Genomic DNA, 22,184 nt, shown 5'->3' on the forward strand with positions numbered 1-22,184 from the left:
ATCACCTGCCGGTGACTTTAAAACGAGGTTCGGATTCAGTACATCTGGGGTGGAGCCTGGGACGCTGCGATTCTAACGAGCTCCCAGGTGATGCCCGCGCTCCTTCTGCGGACCACACCTTGAGCAGAAAAGTAGACTACAAATCCCAGCTTACATCCAGCCCCACTGAGGGGGAAAGGTGGAAAGAGGGAAGAAGCCTTTTCTGTTTTCCATTAACCAATCAGGCCCTCCTGTTGGCTGTCGCAGCAGCACCGACTAGCCTGTGCACAGCAAGAAAGGACAGGTCTTTGCCTGGGGAGGTATGAGATGGCCGTGTTTTGAGTGTGGCAGTTGGGCCTGGGGAGGTGGGTAATATCTAAGCTCTGCACTGTTTCTGCTATGAATCAGGCAGAAACACTCATAGTCCAGAGATAGCAGTCAGACTGCGGTTTCAAATTTCTGAGTAACTCAGGTTTTAATGATGTCAGAGAATAAAGAGTTTCATTTTAGACAATGAAAGCCATTTTTAAATCTCAGTAAAGAAGTTCCCAGTTCAATGATCTCTAGAGTGATTAATAATAAATAGAATTTATTTTTTATGAATTATCACTATTTCCTACCCTAGCCATGTTTTGAATATTTTCCTCTATTTTCTAAAACATCTTTTCACAAATCTCAAAATAACCATGAACAGTGGGAGATCAAGAGAATCTTTATCTTTTCACATTTATTAATAGGAAACCAGAAGAGTAGAATCCATGGATTCGATTGCTGTCAATTATGAATCAAGATTAAGTTACTTCATTCTTGAGAGGGAATCCTTTTCCTCCTGTTTCACCCTCTAACTTTAGTTTTCTCACACTAAATCAGTAAGACAGGTGGGGAGGAGGAGGGTGAAATCTCACTCTTTCATCACAAATTATGTTCTTTTCCAATAAGAAGATTAGTGAGGGGGGCAGGGTATAGCTCAAGTGGTAGAGTCCACGCTTAACATGTAAGAGGTCCTGGGTTCAATTCCCAGTACTGCCTCTAAGCATAAATAAATAATCTAATTTCCTCCCCCCAAAACAATAAAAATAAATAAATTTTAAAAAAAAGAGAGAAGATTGGTGAGAACTCCTTTATGGGATCTTGTAGAATGGGGGAAGGATTGTAGCCAAGGGAGAAGACAGTCTCTCTCTCTTTAAATATATACTTTTATATATATTTATTTATATATATTTACATATAAATATATGTAACAGAGTGGAGGACACTTGGATAGAAGCTAAACTCCTCTAAATATAATTGTAGAACTGGTTTGGGAAAATTTTTAATACTTTTAAAAATTGTTTTATAATTATGTAAAATAATTCTTTAAAACTAAAACAAGCAAAAAAGATCCTAAATGCGTAACAAGTTGGTATCATAACCACACAAAGAGGAACTAGCTCAAGTGACTTTAAAAGACAGTAGTTTTACAATTTCTCTCTAGTGAGATAGACCTAAGATTTTTTAAATTGCCCCCAATTATAATGGTTATCGTTTTACTGGTGTTAGAATTGTTATCCTGACATGGCTGTGTGTGCCGTGTGAGATAAAAGAATTAGTTAGGTGTGTTTGTGTTGTCAGAAATGATTGAGTGACTGGAGGGGAGAGAACAGAGTGGAAACTTGATTCTCTTATCTGGAGGAAAACTCTCTCTGGTTCAAACTTCTTTCTATGCTCCCACTCTTTTTTTAACTTGGAGATGTACAACGTAATTATTTAACAGGCTGTATACATTGTGAAATGATGACAATCGAATTGACATGTCCACCATTTCACATAGTTGTGTATTGGGGTGTGTGTGTGTGTTGAAAACAGTTAAGACCTACTCTGTCTATCTTCCCCATTCTTGTGTCAGGCTTAAACTTTGTTCCTTTAATGGTTCTGTATGCCAATTTTTAATGTGAATGTCTTTTGTTTCTTACCATTAGCTAATAATACTGTACAATTGGGCCACTAGTCTTATTTAAAGCAAACGTAGATTTGAAATGCAAGCTAATACTTTCAAATACATGTTATGGCTTCACCTGGAAGGCAAAAGGTGAGTGCAAAGGACTTGCGTTTTCCCATTAACTAAGTGTTTTTGCTCTCCTGCTTGACATCTAAACAAATAAATCAATGAAATGACTTACTTTGGAGATGGGGAGTAAAGTTTCATTAAAAAACACTCCCTCACAATCTATAAAACCAGTAAGGACAAATCTCCTTACATTATTATTGAACAAATGCAGTGGTGTGATTCGGAAAACTTTTTAAATGCGTAGAAATGAAGGGTACCGAAAAGAAATGGCCCCACGCTGAAGCCCTGGAATTGCTGTGTATCTTATGTTCACGACCTCGGTCTGCGCTGCACCCACCTTCCTCTCTGTTCAGAGCTCTTTCAGAAAGCGGTTTCCCATGTGGAGAAACCCGGCAGCCCCTGAGCCCTTTCAGGCTGGAGCTCTGGGACTGCAGAATTCTGCCCCTGCTTCAGACAGGAGAGGAAGAATGAGCCTCCATTGTCCTTATACGTGTAGCTCTTTTCATAACACCTGACAAAAAGCAGGCTCTCAATATATGTTTGTTAAATCGATCGTGCAAAGTTTATGACATCGGAGAATTAGTCATGGAAGATGCTAAATGGAGGGTAGCAGTACTTGTTACAGTTTAACTGTGGATCCAATATACTTACAGCAGGGATGTTTTTAAAAGCCACATTTTCTATTTGTTCTTCACCGGGATTATCTTTCTATTGTACAGTGTTGATCAAATAATAATGATTATACCCTCACAAAGGTTATTCATTATATTGTGTGAGAAGCTGTCACCTTACCTATATTATTTTTTAAATACTCAAAGCTACTTTTTGAAATTAGTGGGGGTCTTGTCCTCACTTCATAGATGTTTTTTTAACTGCAACTTAGAAAGTTTAAATGATAATCACATATATTTAGTAAAGGAGGAAACAAGATTGGAACCCAAACCATTTAATCGTTTGATATCTAAAGCTCCTCTTTCCCTTCCCTCCCTGCCTTCTCTCCTCTCAATCCTTGGAATTTAGGAGTTCAAAGTAGAGGACCCAGACAGGAAGTTGGGAGCCCACGTGAAGAGTAGAGAATTGGTCAATTACTTCGGTCCCCATCTCCTCTCCAAACAGTCCTCCCCACTGAAACCTTCTCCTCTCACATTTCCATCTCAGCTCCGGCATAACTTGTGCTTTGATTTTGGTAATGATTTAAGCCTTTGGACAAGCAGAGGACACTTGCCTGACAGAGGTGCTGTGAACATCAGACATTACATAAAGGAAACAAAGCATCTGGCTTTTCTTAATCAGTAACCGCATATGTAGCCTTTCTTATTTTTAACTTTAATCCAATTAATAACTGAACTGATTCCAATTCAATTTTATGAAATTGCACCCGATAGGATTACACTTTGAACTTAACATCATCACTCTCAGCCATCTGAAGCAATTTGTCTCAAAAAGCAATGCCACCACCCTACCTAATGCACTCTAATTTGGGATTGCCCAAGAGCCTGAACAGTATAAATTCCCATGCTGAATGAGTGCTCAGTCCTTTGCCTCCTCTTTCAGCCCAGATTCTCCAGTCTCCAGATCTAGAGGCTGAAGACATGCCCCAGCTTTTTTGCCTCTGTGTGAAGCAGGCTTGGAATTCTGTGGAAATAGCGCTGGAACCCCAGGTGTCTTTGTCTCTGAGTTCAGAAGATTTGGGGCCATGGCCACTCCTTTTCTACCCCAGACTGGGGGAGCCCTGGTGGGGCAATCCACATTTCAACTGGGAACTGCTTTCCACACCATGTGGGCTATTGAGCTGGGCCTGCCCTGGGCACAGACACTTGTATAGAGCCCAGACCAATTTAGAACCAGATCTAAACCTGTCTGCCTAGGAGTCAACACCCAAGAGCGAGCAGGAGTCAGAGTCCACCCCAGGAGAGCAGAGCGCTGCAGAGCACATGGACAGATGCCTGCCCTGGCAGCCTCTCTTGGCCAGATCCACTCAGCTCTGGCCACACACAGCTGGGGATTGAGATCTTCAGCAGCGAGGACTTCAGGAATGGTGCCCTCGTCCCTGACCCCAGGCACGTGCTGCTTTTGAACCCCTGAGCTATGACCACTGGGTCTTAAAAGTACTGAAATTTTAGACTGGGAACTTTTATTTGTTCATCTTCTAGAGACACTTAAGACTTTTCACTTATAAATGTCTCTTCATTTACTAAGACAATAAATGTTGGTTTTAATAGGACTGTGTAGACGTCTTGTTCTCTTTCTCCACAGCAGAGTTAGGAGAAAAGAGGGAGAAAAGGACAGAGTACATGCGTGAGAAGGTGCCTTTTCTTACTTTACCGTGAATTAAAGTATTGAGCTGGGACAAACTGATTCTGAGCTATACTGTGGCCCTGCCAGCAGGTCCTCTCCTCCTGGTCCTAGGCATGGCAGTGGAAGATGTTCAACCTGGCCTGTGGCAAAGTAGTGCCAGTTGTCAGCCTCAAAGTTACCCTTAAAATCTGGGCAACTCTGGGAGTGGTTATGCAGTGAGGCAGGAATCTAGTTAAGTGGGAAATATTTCTGCTTGGAATTTTTTCCTTGTGGATTTAGTTACGGAACAGCTCTTAGGTCTTCAGTTTCTCTGCCCTGTCCACCTGACCCCATCACCACCATCACCACTCCCAGACCCTGGCCACATTCAGACTCTCATCTCTCTGGTCTAGAGCAGCAGGCACCCAACCAGAATCAGAGGAGGTCCAGGGATGCAGCCCTCCTGGCTCCTGTCCTAAGATATGTGTTAAGATACATGTTTATGAAATTACCACATATATAAAGGATCAAAATGTCTTTATTTAAATAACATTTAATTCTTAATGGAAGGGCTTCTAAGAAAGGAAAACTAAATTTTAAAGATGAAATAGATGAATTTGGGAGTTTTTTCTTTTATGTTTACCTTTTTCTCATCTAAAAACTATGAATAATGTCAAAATAACATTCCCAAAATATCCTGAAGAAAAAAAAGACCTTTAAATTTTTGAATATTTTCTGAAAAAAAAATCTAGATTCATTCTATCAAGTTTGTTAAAAAGTAAAGGGACTGCAATAAGCTTTAAAAAGTATGAAGCTGTATGTTTTGTCACTGTTGCTTCTTTTCCTGGTTTTTAGCAACAGAAATTGAATACACTTAATAGTTTAAGCATAAAGGGATTTATTAGGAGATAAAGAAAACTTAAAATCCAATAGTAAGGTGAACACAGATTTTAGACTGACCATCAGAGAATAACTCTCAGAAGAAACAGGCAAACTGACTCACCAAGAGAGATTGTCAGAAATCAGAAAACCCTGAAACTTGCGCCACCACCACAGTTGCTCTCTAAAGAACCATGCGGTCCCTGGCAAATGTTAGAATTTGGGATCATTCCAAGTTTGTGGGAAATGTATCGAGTAATCCTCATGTGCTATTATTAGAAGGTAGATGCTGCATTCATCCTAAGGAACAACCTGGCAAAACTCAGTAAAGTTAGGTTTGTGCCTTTTCCATGGCAAATTCTGTTCATGGGTACATGTCCTAGAGAAATTCTCTCTCAGGTCCTGTAATGGACTATCATATATGGTGATGGTGACTAAGTGGCAATCTGAGCATCCACTGGGGACAGCAGGTAGGTAAGGTGGCAGAGATGCACCAAATGCTAACATGCTAGACTTCGAAGCAGCAGATCAAACATCCATGTAAAGATCTTAGAAATTTGCAAGAAATTTGAACTAATAAATAAAATAACATTTATAACCCAATACTTTTTACATAAATTGAAAATATAAGCACAGAAAAGAATAAATCACATATTACAAGTCTGACACAAGAATATAATTTTAAAATATTCATGGGAAGAATTGCAGTGGAAGAGGGAAAGCAAATAAGGGGAATAACTAAGAATAGAATACACATAATTACCTAAAAGAGGATAGGGGTCAGCAAAAACCACTATAGAAAATGTGACATTAACTCAACCCAGTTGCCTTTAGGTATGAAAGTCATAGCAATTTTGAATGTTCCTTTGATTCAGGTAATCTAGCATCAACAAATGTAGAAAAATTACGATTCTAGGTAGGCACAAGTCTTTGCTATTCCCAATCCAGCCTAATTATTCCTGTGCTAATTCCCCTACCTGACATATGCTTGAGGACCTATGTTCTCAGTCCAGCAGGAACTATCTGTGTGATCTTGGGTTATGATCTAATCTCATGGAATTCAATCTCTACAATCAGGCAATGCCTCTCTGATATGAGAAATACTGAGTGTAATTTGTCCAGGCTTGTCTGAAGCACAGAGAGGCTTTCTATATCCTATGGAAATTGTCAGTAACTAGACCCTTCTCACCCCACAACCCTACCTGCTTGATACAATCATCAAAACCCATGGAGTTTCAATAGTGCCTTCCAGAAGTGAGCTGATCCCTTCTGCTTCATTTTCCTCATTAAGAAAATGTAGTTCAATTACAGTACCCACCATATCAGTCTTTAATGGCCCGCTCCCTTAGGCATACATTTAACACAATGTGAACTCCGAAAATAGTAACTGCCCTTTCGCTTCTCAATAAAGTTGACGACAAACGGTGTCACAGTCCGTTATTCTTCCCGAGAGCCCCTGGTTTGCCTGTTGGGAAGACGAGGCTCCCGAGCGGCGGTGGCTGGTGCCGGCTCTTCGGTCTCTGGGCTTTGCTGGGTGCGGGGTCTCCCGTGCACACCGGCTGAGGAGGATGGGTTGGGGAAGGGAATGGGGTGGAGCGTGGCCTTTACATCTGACTTTCCGACCCGCGCTGGGCCTCCCAGAACAGCAGGCACGCCCTTTGAGCATCTGCACGCGGCTCTGCGGCTGCATCCGCCGCATTCCTCCCACCCCTCCCTGAACTCATCCAGTTTACCCTCAGGCGATAATTAATCCCAACAAGTGTCCCTTACTCCTCCGACTCTCCGCAACCTTCTTGCCCAACGCCTGCCAGGGACTGGCTGAACTGACCTCCTGCCAGATAGCTGGTGTAGAAGCTAAGGGAATAATGACCCTGGACTGGCCCGGAAACCAGCCTCCCCTGCCGTAAGAGGATGCTCCGAGCGCTCCTGGGTTCGGAATGGTGGTGCTCCTTGAAATTCCTACTCCATAACTGGGTGACTTTGCCTAGGAGTGCCTCCCAAGTAGCGAGGCATTTTCCAATAAATTGAAACGACCAGGAATCTACCTCTCTCCCAAGGGACCGTGCTCTCTTTCCAACCCCCTCCATTAACTTAATCACCGGAACTTTTCGTAATTTCTCCTAGCACCTCCCAGAAAGATGCAATTTCCTGCTCAACCCCATGAGGCTCCGAGGCAATTTGCAATGCAAATGAGTGTCTATCCCCACCTATTTGGATTTGGGTTTCCAACGCCCTGTTCAAGACAGACACTATAAAATGTGCACTAAGTACCGGACTGAATCATTCCTCCCTTTGCTTGGACAGGCAACTCGTCCTGGCCTGGTGAGAAGACTGAAGCAATGGAACCTCACGCATCCACCTTGGAAGAGCTGTCTTGGAGGTGGGCACATCCAGAGCCCCAAATGCCACGGGGCCTGAACCCAGAACAGGCCTGGGCCTGGGCTCTGGATAACTTCCCGGCGCTGAGCCGCCCCTCCTGCCAATGCCCCCAGTTCTACGGCGACGGGCACTATGGTGCATGTGAGAGGCCGCTTCGTGCTTGCACCGAACATGCAAACGGTCCGCAAGTTGAGAGCAGCCAGAAACGCTGTCGAGACCCAGAAGTCCAGGAGCCAGTGGCTCATCCAGGATGGAGCGACAGTCCCACCAAGAAGAAGCCAAAGCTACAGGCCGCGCAGCTCAACAGGGCTTGAACCAGCCAGGAAATGCCAGCAGCACCGGAGGTGGACAGACTTGTGGCCAGATCACCTCCCAGGAGTCCAAGACAGGCCACCTCCCACCCCAACCCCGAAGCTGCTGAAAACTGAGGCTGGAACTCGACAAGGAAAAGATCACAGCCTTGTGCTCACCCCAAGGTGACCCTTCAACCCATGCCCTGGACTGGAGTCACTGGGTCACCCCAATGGAGGCCCTCATTCTACCTGGCTGGACTTATCCCCTGGCCCCAGCCTTGCTAGGGGTTGAGCCTTGAAGTCTCTGGTGCAGAACATTTCTTACTTGTCCTTTTCTTCCTGGATTATTGACAGGTTTTTCAATTAGAAATCTCTCTTTGTGGAATCTATACTATCTTAAGGACCTTTCTAGTAGATTTACTCGGAATTGTCATGCTTCTTGTGTATTCCAGTTGTGAACAATCATTAAAGCCTGTTTCCTTATCCTCTGTCTGTGCAATTGATTGAGTGGGTGGAGCCAGGATTCGAAGTAGGTGGGGTGGGGAGGTGGGCCCGTGCCTTAAAGGGGAGCTAGGACCCAGGTCAGGGCTCAATAAGATTAAACAAATGCAAAGTGAAGCAATGACATATAACTTTGACTACTAGAGTGGCCAGGACACGGTGACCCTAATAGTTCACTGCTGTCTCTCAGCAGGGGAAGCCCATCCCTGCCTACATGTATCCTTGTGACCTCTCCTCACAAATCTATATTCTCCTATGCCACCCTTTTCCCTAAAAACTGATGAAAACTTATTGTTGGTATAGAAATGGACTGATTTTATTCAAATCCATCTACATCATTGCACATCAATTTCAATGATCACTTGTGGAATCCTCGAAATACTCTTTCTTCCTTCCCATCTTGAAATCCCCTCATTCTTGTCCTGAGAAAGCAGCTACCTGGTAGACACCTTGCTGTTTCACATGCCCAAAAGTGAAGAATGAGTTTGCTCCCTGCTGGCTCACAGGGTCAGTGGAATGGTCTTATTCTTGATACTCAGAAAAGTATTTTTTTTTTTAAAAATAGGTAGGACATTGTGCTTATTATACCATTTTCTGTGGAAAAAAAAATGAAAGGGAAAAATAAAAGAGATGGGGAACTTTTGCAGATTAAAAGAGATATTAAGACATCACAACTACATGTAATAATGGGTAGACCTTGTCTGAAATCAGGTGATCCCCACTTTGTTGGTGACTGGTGTCATCTGCAGTCTGACCACATTGCTGGTTCTCACTGTAGGGGCTTCTTTCTGGTGCAGCTATAACACAGGCTAGCTGCCCCTGACCCTCTGGGGGAAATTAGTGGTGTTCAAACAACTCTCTGAGAAGGTTCTGCAGCACCAGAGCCAATAAGCTCACTGCTGAGACTTCAAAGGGAACAGAGTCATTGTCTTTCCCTTAAACCTGGCCCAGCAGAGCTTTCTGCCTTGAATTATTTCATACCCCCCAAGTCAGCTGCAAAGATTCAAGTTGCTCCAATGAACCCCTTCAACCTCCCTCTATTGGCTGTCTTGACCAGAGTTTCCAACCCTCTGCCTTTTGTGTAGTCCATACTTGCATCCACTTTCTTTATTTACTTATTTCTCATTTTTTGGTTTTGATTGTCTTCTTTATTTCTGTTTCCTTTTTTCTCACTTTTATCCCTACCATTGTCTTTTCTCCTCACCTTGTGCAAAAAGACTGGCTTTTTGGGAGTCCTCTCAAACATCTTAAACTTTAGAGTTTTCATTCCTGCCATCAAGTCAACCACCATAGGAAACAACATTTGGCTGTGTCTTCATGGTCTCTTAACTGGGACTCTGCTCTGCCCTTAGAAGTGAGACCTTCCAAAGCAGGAGCCAGTTCTACAGCTCTGTGTATGTAGCACCCATCACAGCACCCTGCTCGTGGCAGACTGTCAAAATGTGCTCATTTAAAACTCTTCGAATTAAACTGACTTTGTTTAGATAGATAAATGACTGATGAAGGAAATCTAGGCTTGGATGCACTGACATGTTTGCCAACAGAGTAGAGTGTTTGAACATCTGAGGAAGGATGTAAAGGAATGCAATTTCACTATCGATTTGACACAAGAAGGCAAAAGCGGTCCACTAAGATTAAACACACACAAAAAGACAGCGTTTGGGGTTTGTTATTCATTGATGTTATGTTTATGTCTATGATCATCTCACTAAGAATGATAATGAAAATAATAATTGTAATTGAACAACTTCTTTTCTGCCTGGGGTATCTAATTATTTGGCCTTTGTTATCCAATTTAATCATGAAAGCTACCTTGTAAAACATTAAATTTTAGCTGTCATCCAGGCAAAAATGTGAAGGCAAGAGAGGCCAGATGACTAGCTGAGTCTTACAGAAATGATAGAACTTGTACCCAAACGGTCTGTGTCTGGCTCCCTCGAGACCTTGATCCCTCCCCTCCTACATGTTGACTGAAATTCTGAAAATGTTTTGACTTAGAAATCCACAACAGAAGCCCAGGGTGTGAGTCTGACTTGTCTCACTGACAGCAGTGTGATTTCATGCAAAGATGGCCAAAGTCTCATTCTGATCATCTCGGTAAAATCTGACAGTACTTTCCAAACAGAAGGGCCCTGAGAATCAGTGGGTATGCAGTTCCCCTAAAAGCATCAGGCATTTAGGATACTTTTCATAAAAGACTAACCTTCCAAATAACTTGTCTTGACAGAGCCCCTCTACCTGTCATTCTTTTAAAAACAAACAACAACAGCACAAAAACTTTAATTCTCTGAATCAACAAAATCAATTCAACTTGGAAAAGCCCCATCCAAGATGATTGGATTTTCCTTTAATCTCCGCAGGTCCCGCCTTTTGAAGCAATTACCAAGCTGAGGAAAACCGCACCATCCACCCTAATACCCTCTAGTTGGAAGCATAAGAGCCCAGAATAATAATTCAAAAGGAAGGGAATCCCTGAAAACTTTCCCTCTTCTCGGTGGCGGAAGGGATGGAGCAGAACTTTCCTCAATGCGTGCGGGAGGCCTGGGATTCTGCAGAGAAGTCCCAGGAACCAGAGATGCTGCAAATCTTGAGCTTAGCGGACCCTGAGGAATGGCAGCTCCCTTTCTATCCTAAGCTGGGCCACCTCTCTTGGGACAACCAGAACTTCAATCGGGAACTACTTTCTACCCCCTGCGGGCTTCTGCGCGCTTACTGCCCCAAACACGGACCCAGAGCGCAGAGAACCTCGCCGCCCGCCCCGGACCCAATGACCACGACACGCCAGGAGCCACAGGCGCCCCCAGGAGAGGCGGCCGCCGCCCGCCCCCAAAGCTTCTCTGGGCTCGTCTTCCAACATCGAGGACCCAAAATCTGGAACCCGAGACCTCTGACCTCAAAGACCCATCTGGAGCATCGCCCTCCTCCTGGCCTGGGGAGACACCACTCGAAGTCTCAAGACAAGTGGCAGCGGACCAATGCGCTGTCGCCAAGAACTTGGGCTGCCTCCCCTGCAGCGTTTCGGCCCAAGAGCCCTCATCTCCGCTGAGATCCTTCATTAGATGATCCCCTGCGACAGATGTTACAATAACACCTCTCAGTTTGGCAATCATATAAGAATTTGTCTTCATAGACATTTGTGAGTTTTTCTTTCGCTTACTTAATAAATTATACGAAATTCCAACGTTTCCCTCTCTCATGTGTTTCCACTTTAGCTTTGGGGGAAGCAAGGAGGCGCAGCGGAGGGAGTGTCTGGTGCCGTCCTAGCGCGGGACCCTCTGTCTCCTGATTTGCTGCGCGGGGAAAAGTCGGTGGGGTCTCCTGGGCATACCCGGCGATCAGGGGTCCAGCAGAGCCGTTGTCAGAGTCACACTTGCTGGGCTCCAAGAGATCCAGCAAAGAGCAGCCAGCATTCCTGAGAACTCCACTTAGCCCGAGAAACACTCCTGCTCCCTTGCCCTGGCCCTTTTCCCTCCCAGTCCACCTGCGGCACCAACCAGTTGCTCCCAGTCTTCCAGAGACTGTTGCTGCCCAAAGGCATCTAGAAGCATTGGCCTCCAGCAGTGCAGAGCTTCTGTTTCCCTTAGGCACTTTCCTGGGCGCGTCCTTCCTTCCTCTAACTCGACAGAAACCTGATTTCCAGCTGGCACCTCCGAGCTGACCTGGAGGCAATGAGCTGGGGTGGAGTGGGAAGGCCTTGGTACCTGGACACCGGAAAGCCAGCAATTGTCCTTTGTAGTGTGGGGTTTCTGCGGCCAGATTCTGGAGCGATCAGGCTTGCTTCATACCCCACTTTCAAACTGGCGGCTCCCCAAGGCCCTTGCCTTCTCTTTCCCGGATGGTGTTGAACTATAGCATCCACCAAATTCGGGGTTGAAAAGGGGCGCTGACAGAATGTCAGGCAAAGTGTAAGTGCTGAATAATGTTAACTACAATTATCTGAGACTCTCTCAGCTGCTGTGCTTTCTCTGGGGGCAAAATCCTGCACTGGGATTAAGCTCACAAGTCCCTGAAAGCGGGGGCTTCCTCCCTCGGGAATTATTTCCCACAATCCCTCCGCCTCATCTCTCCAGTTTCTGTCATCCCCACCCACCTTTCCCTGCCAGGATTCCATATGCCACCTCTGCAGACTGGATATTGTGCCTCAATCAGTATGTAACCCAGTTTTACGGTTCCTTTAGCAATTCTAAAATTCAGAGTTTTATGCACTCTACCCTTTTGTGTGCAAATTTCTTTGCAAAACTTATTTGACACCAAAATATGCCACAGTGTACTTTTTCCAAAGTAGCAGTAGTAGGAATGATTGATTACTGGGACTGTTATAGACCAAGCAGACAGTGTTACACTCTATCAGGCAAGCTCTTATTGTCACTTTATAATTCCCTACATTTTAAATTATAATATACATCTAGACACCAGTCTTTTATTAAATATTGTAGAATAAGTTTGGTACTAAACAGTGTACTAGCAATATGTAAAATTATGGTCTTAGGTTGTTTTTGGCTATGAAGCTGACTAGCAATGCTGAATACCATAGAAGTGCTCTTTGCTGGTAGAAAGCTGGGGTCTTTGCAGTATTTCACTATCCATTTCATTGTTAGAGAAAAAGCTTTTCTAGCATAGATTGCTGCTGCCATTACCTATAACTATTTCTAGTAATGGGGGTGTGTGCTCCATTTTTCAGTTTTCTTTTCTTTTTCTTTCTTTCCTTTTTTTTTTTTTTTTTCCTGCCTTGAACCTGCATGGCACCAGCCACCCCTGCCTCAGCTCCTTGTCCTTCCACAACAGCAAAAGCAGGAACCCAGGGTATATTAAAAAAAAAAAAAAAAGGATGTTGGAATTTTTGTAGAATCTATCAAGCAAGCAAAAGGAGTTTTCATACGTCTATGATGGCAAAATTTCTTACACAATTGCTAATTTATGTAATTCAGTATTGAGACTGTGAAACAGCAAGGTATCTAGCAGGCAGCTATTTTCTCAAGTCTAGAAACAGCAGGGGAAACAAAAGCAAAAATAAATTAATGGGACTACATCAAACTAAAAAGCTTCTACACTGTGAAAGAAACTACCATCAAAATGAGAAGGCAAAGTACTGAATGAGAGAAAATATTTGCAAATCACATATCCATCAAGGGTTAATATTCAAAATATATGAAGAACTCGTACAACTTGAAAACAATAAAAATGCCAAAGGATTTAAAAAATGGGCAGAGGACCTCAATAGACACATGGAAGATGTTCAACATCTCTAACTATTAGGGAAATGCAAATCAAAACCACAATAAAACATTGCTGCATACCTGTTAGAATGGTTATCCTTAAAAAGACAAAAAAAAATATAGGTTTTGCTGAGGATGTGACAAAAAAGGTACTTTCATACACTGTTGGTGGGAGTGTAACTTGGATCAGCCACTTTGGAAAATAGTATGAAGAGTCCTCAAGAAGTTAAGATAGAACTATCATACAATTCAGTTATTCCACTTCGGGATGTTTATCTGAAGAATATAAGAGCACTAACTTGAAAAGTTAGATGCACCCCGATGTTCATAGCAGCGTTATTGACAACAATCAAGATATGAAAATAACGTAAGTGTCCGCTCATGGATGAGTTGATTTAAAAAAAAAAAAGACCTGGTGTATATATACACATGCAATGAAACTCTATTCACCCATAAAAAGAATGAAATCTTGCCCTTTGTAACATGTTTGGAACTTGAAGGTATTATGCTGAGAGAAATAAGTCAGGAGGTAAGAGACCAAAAAAAAAAAAATAATATGCTTTTATTTCCATGTAGAATATCAAACACACAAACAAACAAACAACCTTGAACAAACTAACAGAAACAAACTCAGACACAGAGAGCACATTGGAGGTTATCAAAGGGGAAAGGGCTTGGAGGGCGGTTGAAATGGATGAAAGGGGTCAAGTGCGTGATGACGGATGGTAACTAGACTTTCAGGGATGATCACTCTGTAATGAAAACAGATGTGGAATCATAATGTTGTACACCTGAAATTTACATGCCAATTTTACCCCAATAAAAAAAAGAAGGAAAGGCAAAAAGAATATTTTATAGATTTCACGCTGAAAATCGCATTCCCAGGCACACCCCGATTCGTAGGCGAGTGAAATGGGAAGCATCGCTAAGGCGGAACTCGCTAAATCGAACCGGCTCTAAGCGAGCGCGTTGCTGCCAGCCACCCACTGCAGGGGTTTGGGGAAGGCGGCGAGGCTGCGACCCCGGGAAAGCACCACTGTGACTCTAGTGGAAAATTCTAAGAAAATGCCGGTCTGGTGCAGTTGGTGGGGTGGTGACCGCGACAGAAAGTGCTGACACAGAGCACCTTAACGGTGCCTGGACCAGCAAGACACGCCTGGCACAGAGTCCTGTTGTGGTCAAAAGCAAATATCCGTTTTGGTCCTTTCAAGGGTGCTACCACCTAAGAACTGCGGACAGTGAGAACTCAGCGAGGCTAGCGCCCAGAAGGATCAGAGTTGAAATGAATGAAGTGAGATGAAATGAAATAAAATATAGACCAGGCTTGAAAACTCCCCTAGCAAACAAAAGTTTTGCTTACATGAGCCATGTAAGCAAAACTAAATCCAGTTCATTGCAAAACACAGGGGAAATTGAACTCAAGCTATTCTTGTAAATGCCTTTGAAAATCATTAAAATTAATAAAACCTTAAGTCATCGTCCTAAAATGGAATAAGATAATCACTTTAGCCAATCCCCTGCTCTCTGAAATGCCTATTGTAATAACGAATTATTGTAAAGGTTAAACAACTTCCTCCTGTTCACTTTACAAGCTGTCCTGAAAAGTCAAGCCTCTGAGCTTCATACTAGCTTTCCGTTTGAAATCTTCTTTGGGAACAGTTTGTTTCTCCCTCAATAAAATATTTCTATTCAGTAAAGTTCTCTGAATTTTCTTTTAAAAATGTTTGTCATCAGAAGTAGGATGGGGAAAAACAAACAAAACCTGAAGAACCTGGAGACCGGTGAGTCACTGGTGCCTGCACCCAGGGCCCCATTGGGCTCCCTGATTTCTGGCCAATCTGGGATCCCAGCTCTCCCTGCTTTGTGTGGAGCTCACTGATCTTGCTGAGGGACCTTTGTGGAAGCTTCTTGGTAAGTCACCCTACTCTGTTCAAAGGGGTGATCCCTTGTGTTCTGCAACAGCTGTTGAAAAATGGGCTGACAGAGTTAAGACGCCTTAGAGAATCCAAAGGCAAAGAAAGATAGGTTCGACTTGGTCCAAAACTGGAACCAGAATCTTGTGCCTTTTGGAGAAAATGGGTAAATGATTAGATAATTTGTAATGAAATAAAGTGTATATTTTATGGTAGCACAAGAAAATTTAAACAAAATTCTCTTTCTTCCCTCCCCCTAATTCAGTCTCCTCCCTTCCTCCCTAATGTGCAGTGTGCATCTGCATCACACATTAACCAGACCTCCTCAAAGATGGGAGTGCCTGAATCACAGGAAAGATGTTTTTTCTCCTTTTTCTTCCTGAAGCTAGCAATATAACTTCTTAAATATTAGCATTCTTTCCCAACTCTATAGGGGTCAAAGTGACTTACAGCTTGCTTTGTATGTGTTTCCCTGGACACTATCTTTGGTGAACTTTTTGTAAATTGTCAGCATGTCATTTTTATCTATAAAACTGCATATCTGGTTCTTGACAGGTGGAACAGACCTCAGAGCTTCTGAGGGTCTGCCTCCTGGGTTATAATCCTCAGTTTGACTTGAATAAAATTCCTTTTTGCTCATTAACTTAATTGTCAGTTGAATTTCCTGTAAACATTTTCTTGGTTGGCGTAGTTAGCAGGATATCAGAGACACCCACCAGAAGAGACCTGGAATCGACCCCAAACCGCTGCTTGCTGCCAGCCTGGGCCCTTTGAGCACCACTAGCTTCTCGGTATTCCTCAGGTGCTTTGGTGAGTTCTCCTGATATCCAGACATCGTCACTTTAAATGATGTCACAAATTTTATTCAAACTGTGTTTCTTGGGACTTGGAGTCCTAGGGGAGTACTGATATTTCCTAGGCAGGGACCTAGGGGGAATTTTAGAGTGAACTGGGTTACCTGGCTTTTTTTAAATGGGCTTAGATTGGAAATATCATGTATACATGGTCTGAATAAACTGTTTGCTCGTGAAATGAGAGACTGAGGCTGCTCAGCTCTGAAGAAAAGGGACACTTGCTCCTTCTGGCCACAAGGCATTCTCAGGCTGCTGAGAACCTTGTGGAAGTGTGTGAGGATCAATCCTCATGACAGGCAGCAGTCCCACAGGGGATCCCACTACAACCATTAAGTAAATTCTGCTTGCTGGGAATGGACAATACAAAGGCTGATCACCTAGTGCTCCAAGCACCCACAGCAGTTTTAGACTGCTGAAGGGAGAAACCAACATGTTAGAGAGTCAAACCTACCCAAGGGTGGCTCCTTGGGGAGCTAGACTCAGAGCGGCACACATTCGGTCTGCCCCTCAGAAATTTGTCCAGATCATATCAGAGTTAGGCTACCGAATTAATAATGGGAAACCATGCCTCAAAGTCTGTACAACTCCCCGATGTACAGCCACCCACTGGAACTCCAGCTGGCTTCCTGTACACTTGGAATGAAGCCAACATTCCCAAGTACTTAACTCTTAAATGGCCAGGATGGGGCTCTTTTGACACTCCAAAGCTTTTTTTTTTTTTTTCCATAAGCAGTTAGAGGAAAGCCAGCTTGATACAACATGTTTTCAAAATTCTGACTCTGAGAGAATAAATTATTCCTAGGAGAAAGCTTGAAGTTAAAACTCTTACTATGTTCTTGAAATTTAAACACAGCCCACATAGCCTGAGAATACGACTTTGGCTCAGTTAGTAGAACCTGAGAAAGGAAAAAGGGAAAAGAAGTTTTTTCAAACTCAAGCAGGAAAACTATGAGGTCTCTGTGTCTTTCTAGATATGCTGATGTTTGTGTGTACATTATAAATATGATCTGTCTCTACCTTCATATGATGTTATCAAAATTAATTTATGAAACAGCCTTATTAATTGACTTAAAAGTAAGCATTTGTAAATAAAATATTTCTAAACATAGCATAAACTAGCCCAAAATGTTTAAAGTATCATGTGACCTAGGGTTAATTTTTAATTTTAATAAAAATAAGATTAAATTGATGATTTAATTAATATAGATATGTCCTTAGAATCATCAACATTAAGTATAATACTTTTATTGTACCTAGATTTACTGAAAATCAGTAAGGTCGTGTTATCTGTTATAAAATTTGTCAACAAGAAAATTGACTTGGTATGAGGATTTTTTCAAAAGTAGTGAAATAGAGATAAATGAGATAAAAGTTTTTGGGTGAACTCTTTAGAAATAATTATGTTTTATGTTCTATCTGCCTGTAAACAGTTTCTCCAGGTTTTCGGTAACTTGAAACTTTAGAGTTCTGCTAAATTAAATTAAATGATGAAAATTCATTGAATGTCTAGATCATTTTTGATAAGATAAAATACTCAAACATTAATTGCTAAAGGAATCCACTTTTACCTACTTTTGACCTCTTACTGATGAGAGACAAAATATATTTGAGACTATTAATAAATACATTTTGTGCTTTATTGGAAGATTGTGTTATGAAGAAGCATATTTTCTAGAAATTAATTTAAATCTAAAAAAGGAAGTCTGAACAAAAGTTTTGTGCATGATCAGGACTAAGAATAGACTGAATTTAGTCAAATAAATGAGTTTTACTATTAAAAGTAAAGTGGGGCAAAACTGGAATTTCTTTTTTTTTTCCTCTTTTAGTTGGACAAAGTTTTCTTGAAATATTGATCTGCTTTTGATAAAAAAGATTATAAAGTTTCTTTACTAACTCTTATCTGTTGTAGTTTTCTCTGTTTACCTTTGAAATCTTTTATTGTTACTTTGGTTAAATGACTAAGTATTGTTTCACAGTGACTTATGATCCTACTTAGCCAAATGTCTAAAACCTTTTGATATCTTTGACAACCTTCCTCAAATCAAATTCTAAATGAAGTTCTGTTGCCCCTCGCTAGCTTAAGAATGCTTCAGAGGGCCCCTGAACATCTCAAAGAGATACTGACTTATTTGGTATGTTAAATTACATGGGAAGCATTGTCAAGTGCGTAATGACACAACTTCTTAGGTTATAAATGTTCTAGAAATTATATCAACTTCTTCAAATTTGAAATGTCCTCATATGTTGTCAGTCATAATTCTAGTTATTATTTTAAAATTTTGTCACAGACATGGCCAATGTTCCCTAACAGTTGCATTGTAATCAGGTCTTTAACCATGTTTTTAAGTCTTTTGTTATTTATTGACAGTTATTGTCTTACTCTGATGCTTTTGCAAAAAATGCTTGTAGATGACTTGCTTTTATGCTCTAAAACTAAACTAGGTTCAGTAGCAAAAGAACTTGCACTTTGTATAGGGGCTATTTCAGCAACGGCTCTCTTATCTACCGAAGACAGAGTAATGTTACCTTGGTATGCTGTAATAACCTTAACCCTGCAAGAACTACAAGAAGGAAACAACCATGATTGCCTCTTAATAACAGATTATCTTTTTGTTCCCAGGAATGACTGACAAGAAGCTCCTGTTGATAAGGCTGATCTAATTTGATTTACACATGGGTCCTACTTAAAGGATGAGCAGGGGCATTATCAAACTGGGCATGAAATAACATCCACAGTAAACGTAAGAGAAAGCTCTTATTACCAGAAACAAAGTCAGCAGAACGAGCTGAATTAATTGCCTTAACCTGAGCTTTTCAAATGGCTAAAGATCAGTTTGCAAATATTTATACTGACTGTCACAATGCCTTTGGAGTGGCACACAATTTTGGAATGCTATGAAAACAATGAGGTTTTTAACCTCTTTAGGACAACCTAAAAAAAGGAAGGATGGAAGGAAGGAAGGATGGAAGGAAGGAAGGAAGGAAGGAAGGAAGGAAGGAAGGAAGAAAGAAAGAAAGAAAGAAAGAAAGAAAGAAAGAAAGAAAGAAAGAAAGAAAGAAAGAAAGAAAGAAAAAAGAAAGGAAGAAAGAAAGAAAAACAAGTTGCAGAGTTACTATTACACAACTGCCAAAAAACAGTTAGCAATTATTAAAACACCAGGGCATCCCAAATCTAACACTATGGAAGCTAATGGAAACCAGCTTGCTGACACTGTAGCCAAATGAGCAGCTTTAAAGACTCACCACGTTCAGCCTAGAGAATGTCCACTGCTCTCTGTTCACCCTGCTAATCCAGTAAAAGATGTCAATCTGCAGGTGCAAGAAATTGCTACTAAAGAAGAGAAACAGATATGGCAACCAAAAGAGGGAATTTTGACCCCACCACACAAGTATGGTTTGAACCTGATTTAAAAAAAAATAATAATCTAAGTGTCTGTTGACCCACAACCGTCTATCAGTCCTTAACAAGTATTCTACTGCTGAAACTCTGTAAAAGGAAGGAAAGAACTGAGTTATTAAGACTGAGGGAAATAATGGATCCAGGGTAGGTAAGTAACCACCCTATCACTGGGGGACCAAATACTTGCTCACCTAAGGCTTTCTATCTAAATATTAATGATCAAAACGGGAAAATGAAATAAAATTTATATTTTAAGACAGGTAAAGACAATTTAAGCATAAAATTTTCTCTTCTGTCTCCGTTTGGGCCTCCTCCCTTCCTTCCTAATGCATCTGCATCACACACTAACCAGACCTCCCCAAAGATGGGAATGCCTGCTCCCCAAAGTTCTTTTTCCCTTTCTTCCAATGCTAGCAATATAACTTCTTAAAGATTAGGCATTCTTTCCAATTCTGTAGGTAGTCATAGTGACTTACTGCTTGCTTCGTATGTGCTTACCTAGACGATGTATCTCTGGTAAACTTTGTGTAAAATGTCAGCATATCATTTTGATGTAGGATCCTTGTCAAGAAAATGTATATGACTCTGCCTTTGACTACTAACAGGAGAAATAGTTCTCAGCACTTCCAAGAGTTTGTCTCCCAAGTTATATTCCTCAGTTTGGCTCAAATAAAATTCATTTTTTTCTTCTTAACTAGATTGTTAATTGAATTTTCATCAATATTTGTACTTACTGTGGCCACTTTGGGGAACCTTTACCTTACACAAGATAGACCAGTCTAAGGGTGTCCTTAAAAAGAGAGAATCTCAGACAATCTGAAAGGCAATAGAATTTATTCTTTAATTTCTATGCGGAAGGTTCTAAAAGACAAAATGACTCCAGAAATAGCTTCACCAAAAAGAATCTTTATAGTGGAGCAAATAAAAAACCATTAGTAGAAAGTTTTAGCCATCTGAGCAGGTAACCTTAACTTATTCCATCTCCCAACAGCACAATTTTGAACGAGCTAATCTTTTGAGTTTCGTATCTTGCACCTGACACATGGCTAAAAATTTTAAATGAAAGCTACAATATCTCTGTGTATATCTGTTTGTGTATGTGTTCCTGTATATCTAAAGGTTTATGTATAACTATATTATATATATGTGATGATTTTTAAAGATATCTATTTAATTGTCTAGAGAAAAATTAGTAATTATATGAATTAAGTATGTCATAAACTCTCAGAAATATAGAAACTAACCCAAAAGTTTTTTCAAGTTCACATGACTTGTAATACTCTTTGGTAAAATTAAGCTACTTTAAGTTTTTGGGTTTCGTTAAAATAGAGATGTTTTCAGAGTTGTGAAGGTTACTATAAAGCAAACATAAAACTTTATGTGGACTTACTGGTCACATAAGCTCATGTTATCTCTAATGAAATTTGTCAGCAAGAAGGATAACCTGAGATCACTGATAACTATCTAATACCAAATCCAAATGTATGTGTAACACACAAGTAATGTAAGGAGCTACAAGTGAGATTAAAGTTTATACAAAGTTAAATAATGAATGTTCCTGGAATATCTAAATCATTTCCAAGTAAGCTAATATGCTAAAACATTAATTGCTAAGCATAACTATTAAAAGATGCACATAAAACAATACAAAATTTTTCATTTAAAATATGTAAAAATGAAGTATGATAAGTGAAAATACAACACACCACGCTTGAAAATCACCTAAGCCCACTAAAGCATTTAAGCTGCCTAAGCAAAATTAAATCCACCTTATTTCAAAAACATAAGCAAAAGGTAAATTTAGGGTTTTTTTTTTTTTGTAAATGTATCTGATATGTAATAAAAGAAATGTAATCCTTTGGAAAAGGTACAAGATTATCCGTTTAAACCAAACCCTGCGTCTGGACAAGCCCATTGTAATTGCCAAACTAGACCTAAGGTTTTAAAAAAGTCCTTATTTTTCATTTTAAAACCACCATGAAACATCACGCCTTTGAGCTTTCTACTAGAAGTAGAGCAAGTGTGTTGTGACAGAAAAAGCCCGAACTCATGACACTAAGGGGATGGAAAAGGGGTAGGGTGGCTCGGGGGTACCCTCACCGTCCCGCCACCGTCAGAGGGCATCAGGCGGACACTAACTGTGCTACAGCCCGGAAAGCGATGGCACAGGGGAGTGGTCCCGCCCTGCCAAGGGCACGCTTTGGCCCTTCGGCAGGCGTGGCATCTCAGGAGCTGCTGAGATTTGCTGTTCCAAAACAGAAATTTGCTAGGACAAAGAATCACAGGCCAGAATAAATCACCACTTGTTACCCTAAGGAGTCTCTCCAGCGGGACTTCTTCAGACTAAGAAATCTCGAGCTCACGGTAAAACGCCAGATTCCTAAGGCTGAGAAATCGCAGGCGGGGCTGAAGCGCTACTAGTCCGGAATCCGGACTTGCTTTGCTA

At 41.4% G+C, this 22,184-nt stretch overlaps 1 protein-coding gene across 1 annotated transcript; it reads left to right on the forward strand.

The window, feature by feature from the left end:
- The first annotated feature begins 10,861 nt into the window (after positions 1–10,861).
- ANXA2R (annexin A2 receptor) lies at positions 10,862–11,401 on the forward strand. The gene has a single exon (XM_010974501.2). It carries the CDS (start codon positions 10,862–10,864, stop codon positions 11,399–11,401), a length of 540 nt encoding a protein of 179 aa, XP_010972803.2.
- The last annotated feature ends 10,783 nt before the right edge of the window (positions 11,402–22,184 follow it).

This window comes from Camelus dromedarius, chromosome 3, assembly GCF_036321535.1.
Source record: "Camelus dromedarius isolate mCamDro1 chromosome 3, mCamDro1.pat, whole genome shotgun sequence".
In the NCBI taxonomy this organism is placed as follows: Eukaryota; Metazoa; Chordata; class Mammalia; order Artiodactyla; family Camelidae; genus Camelus; species Camelus dromedarius.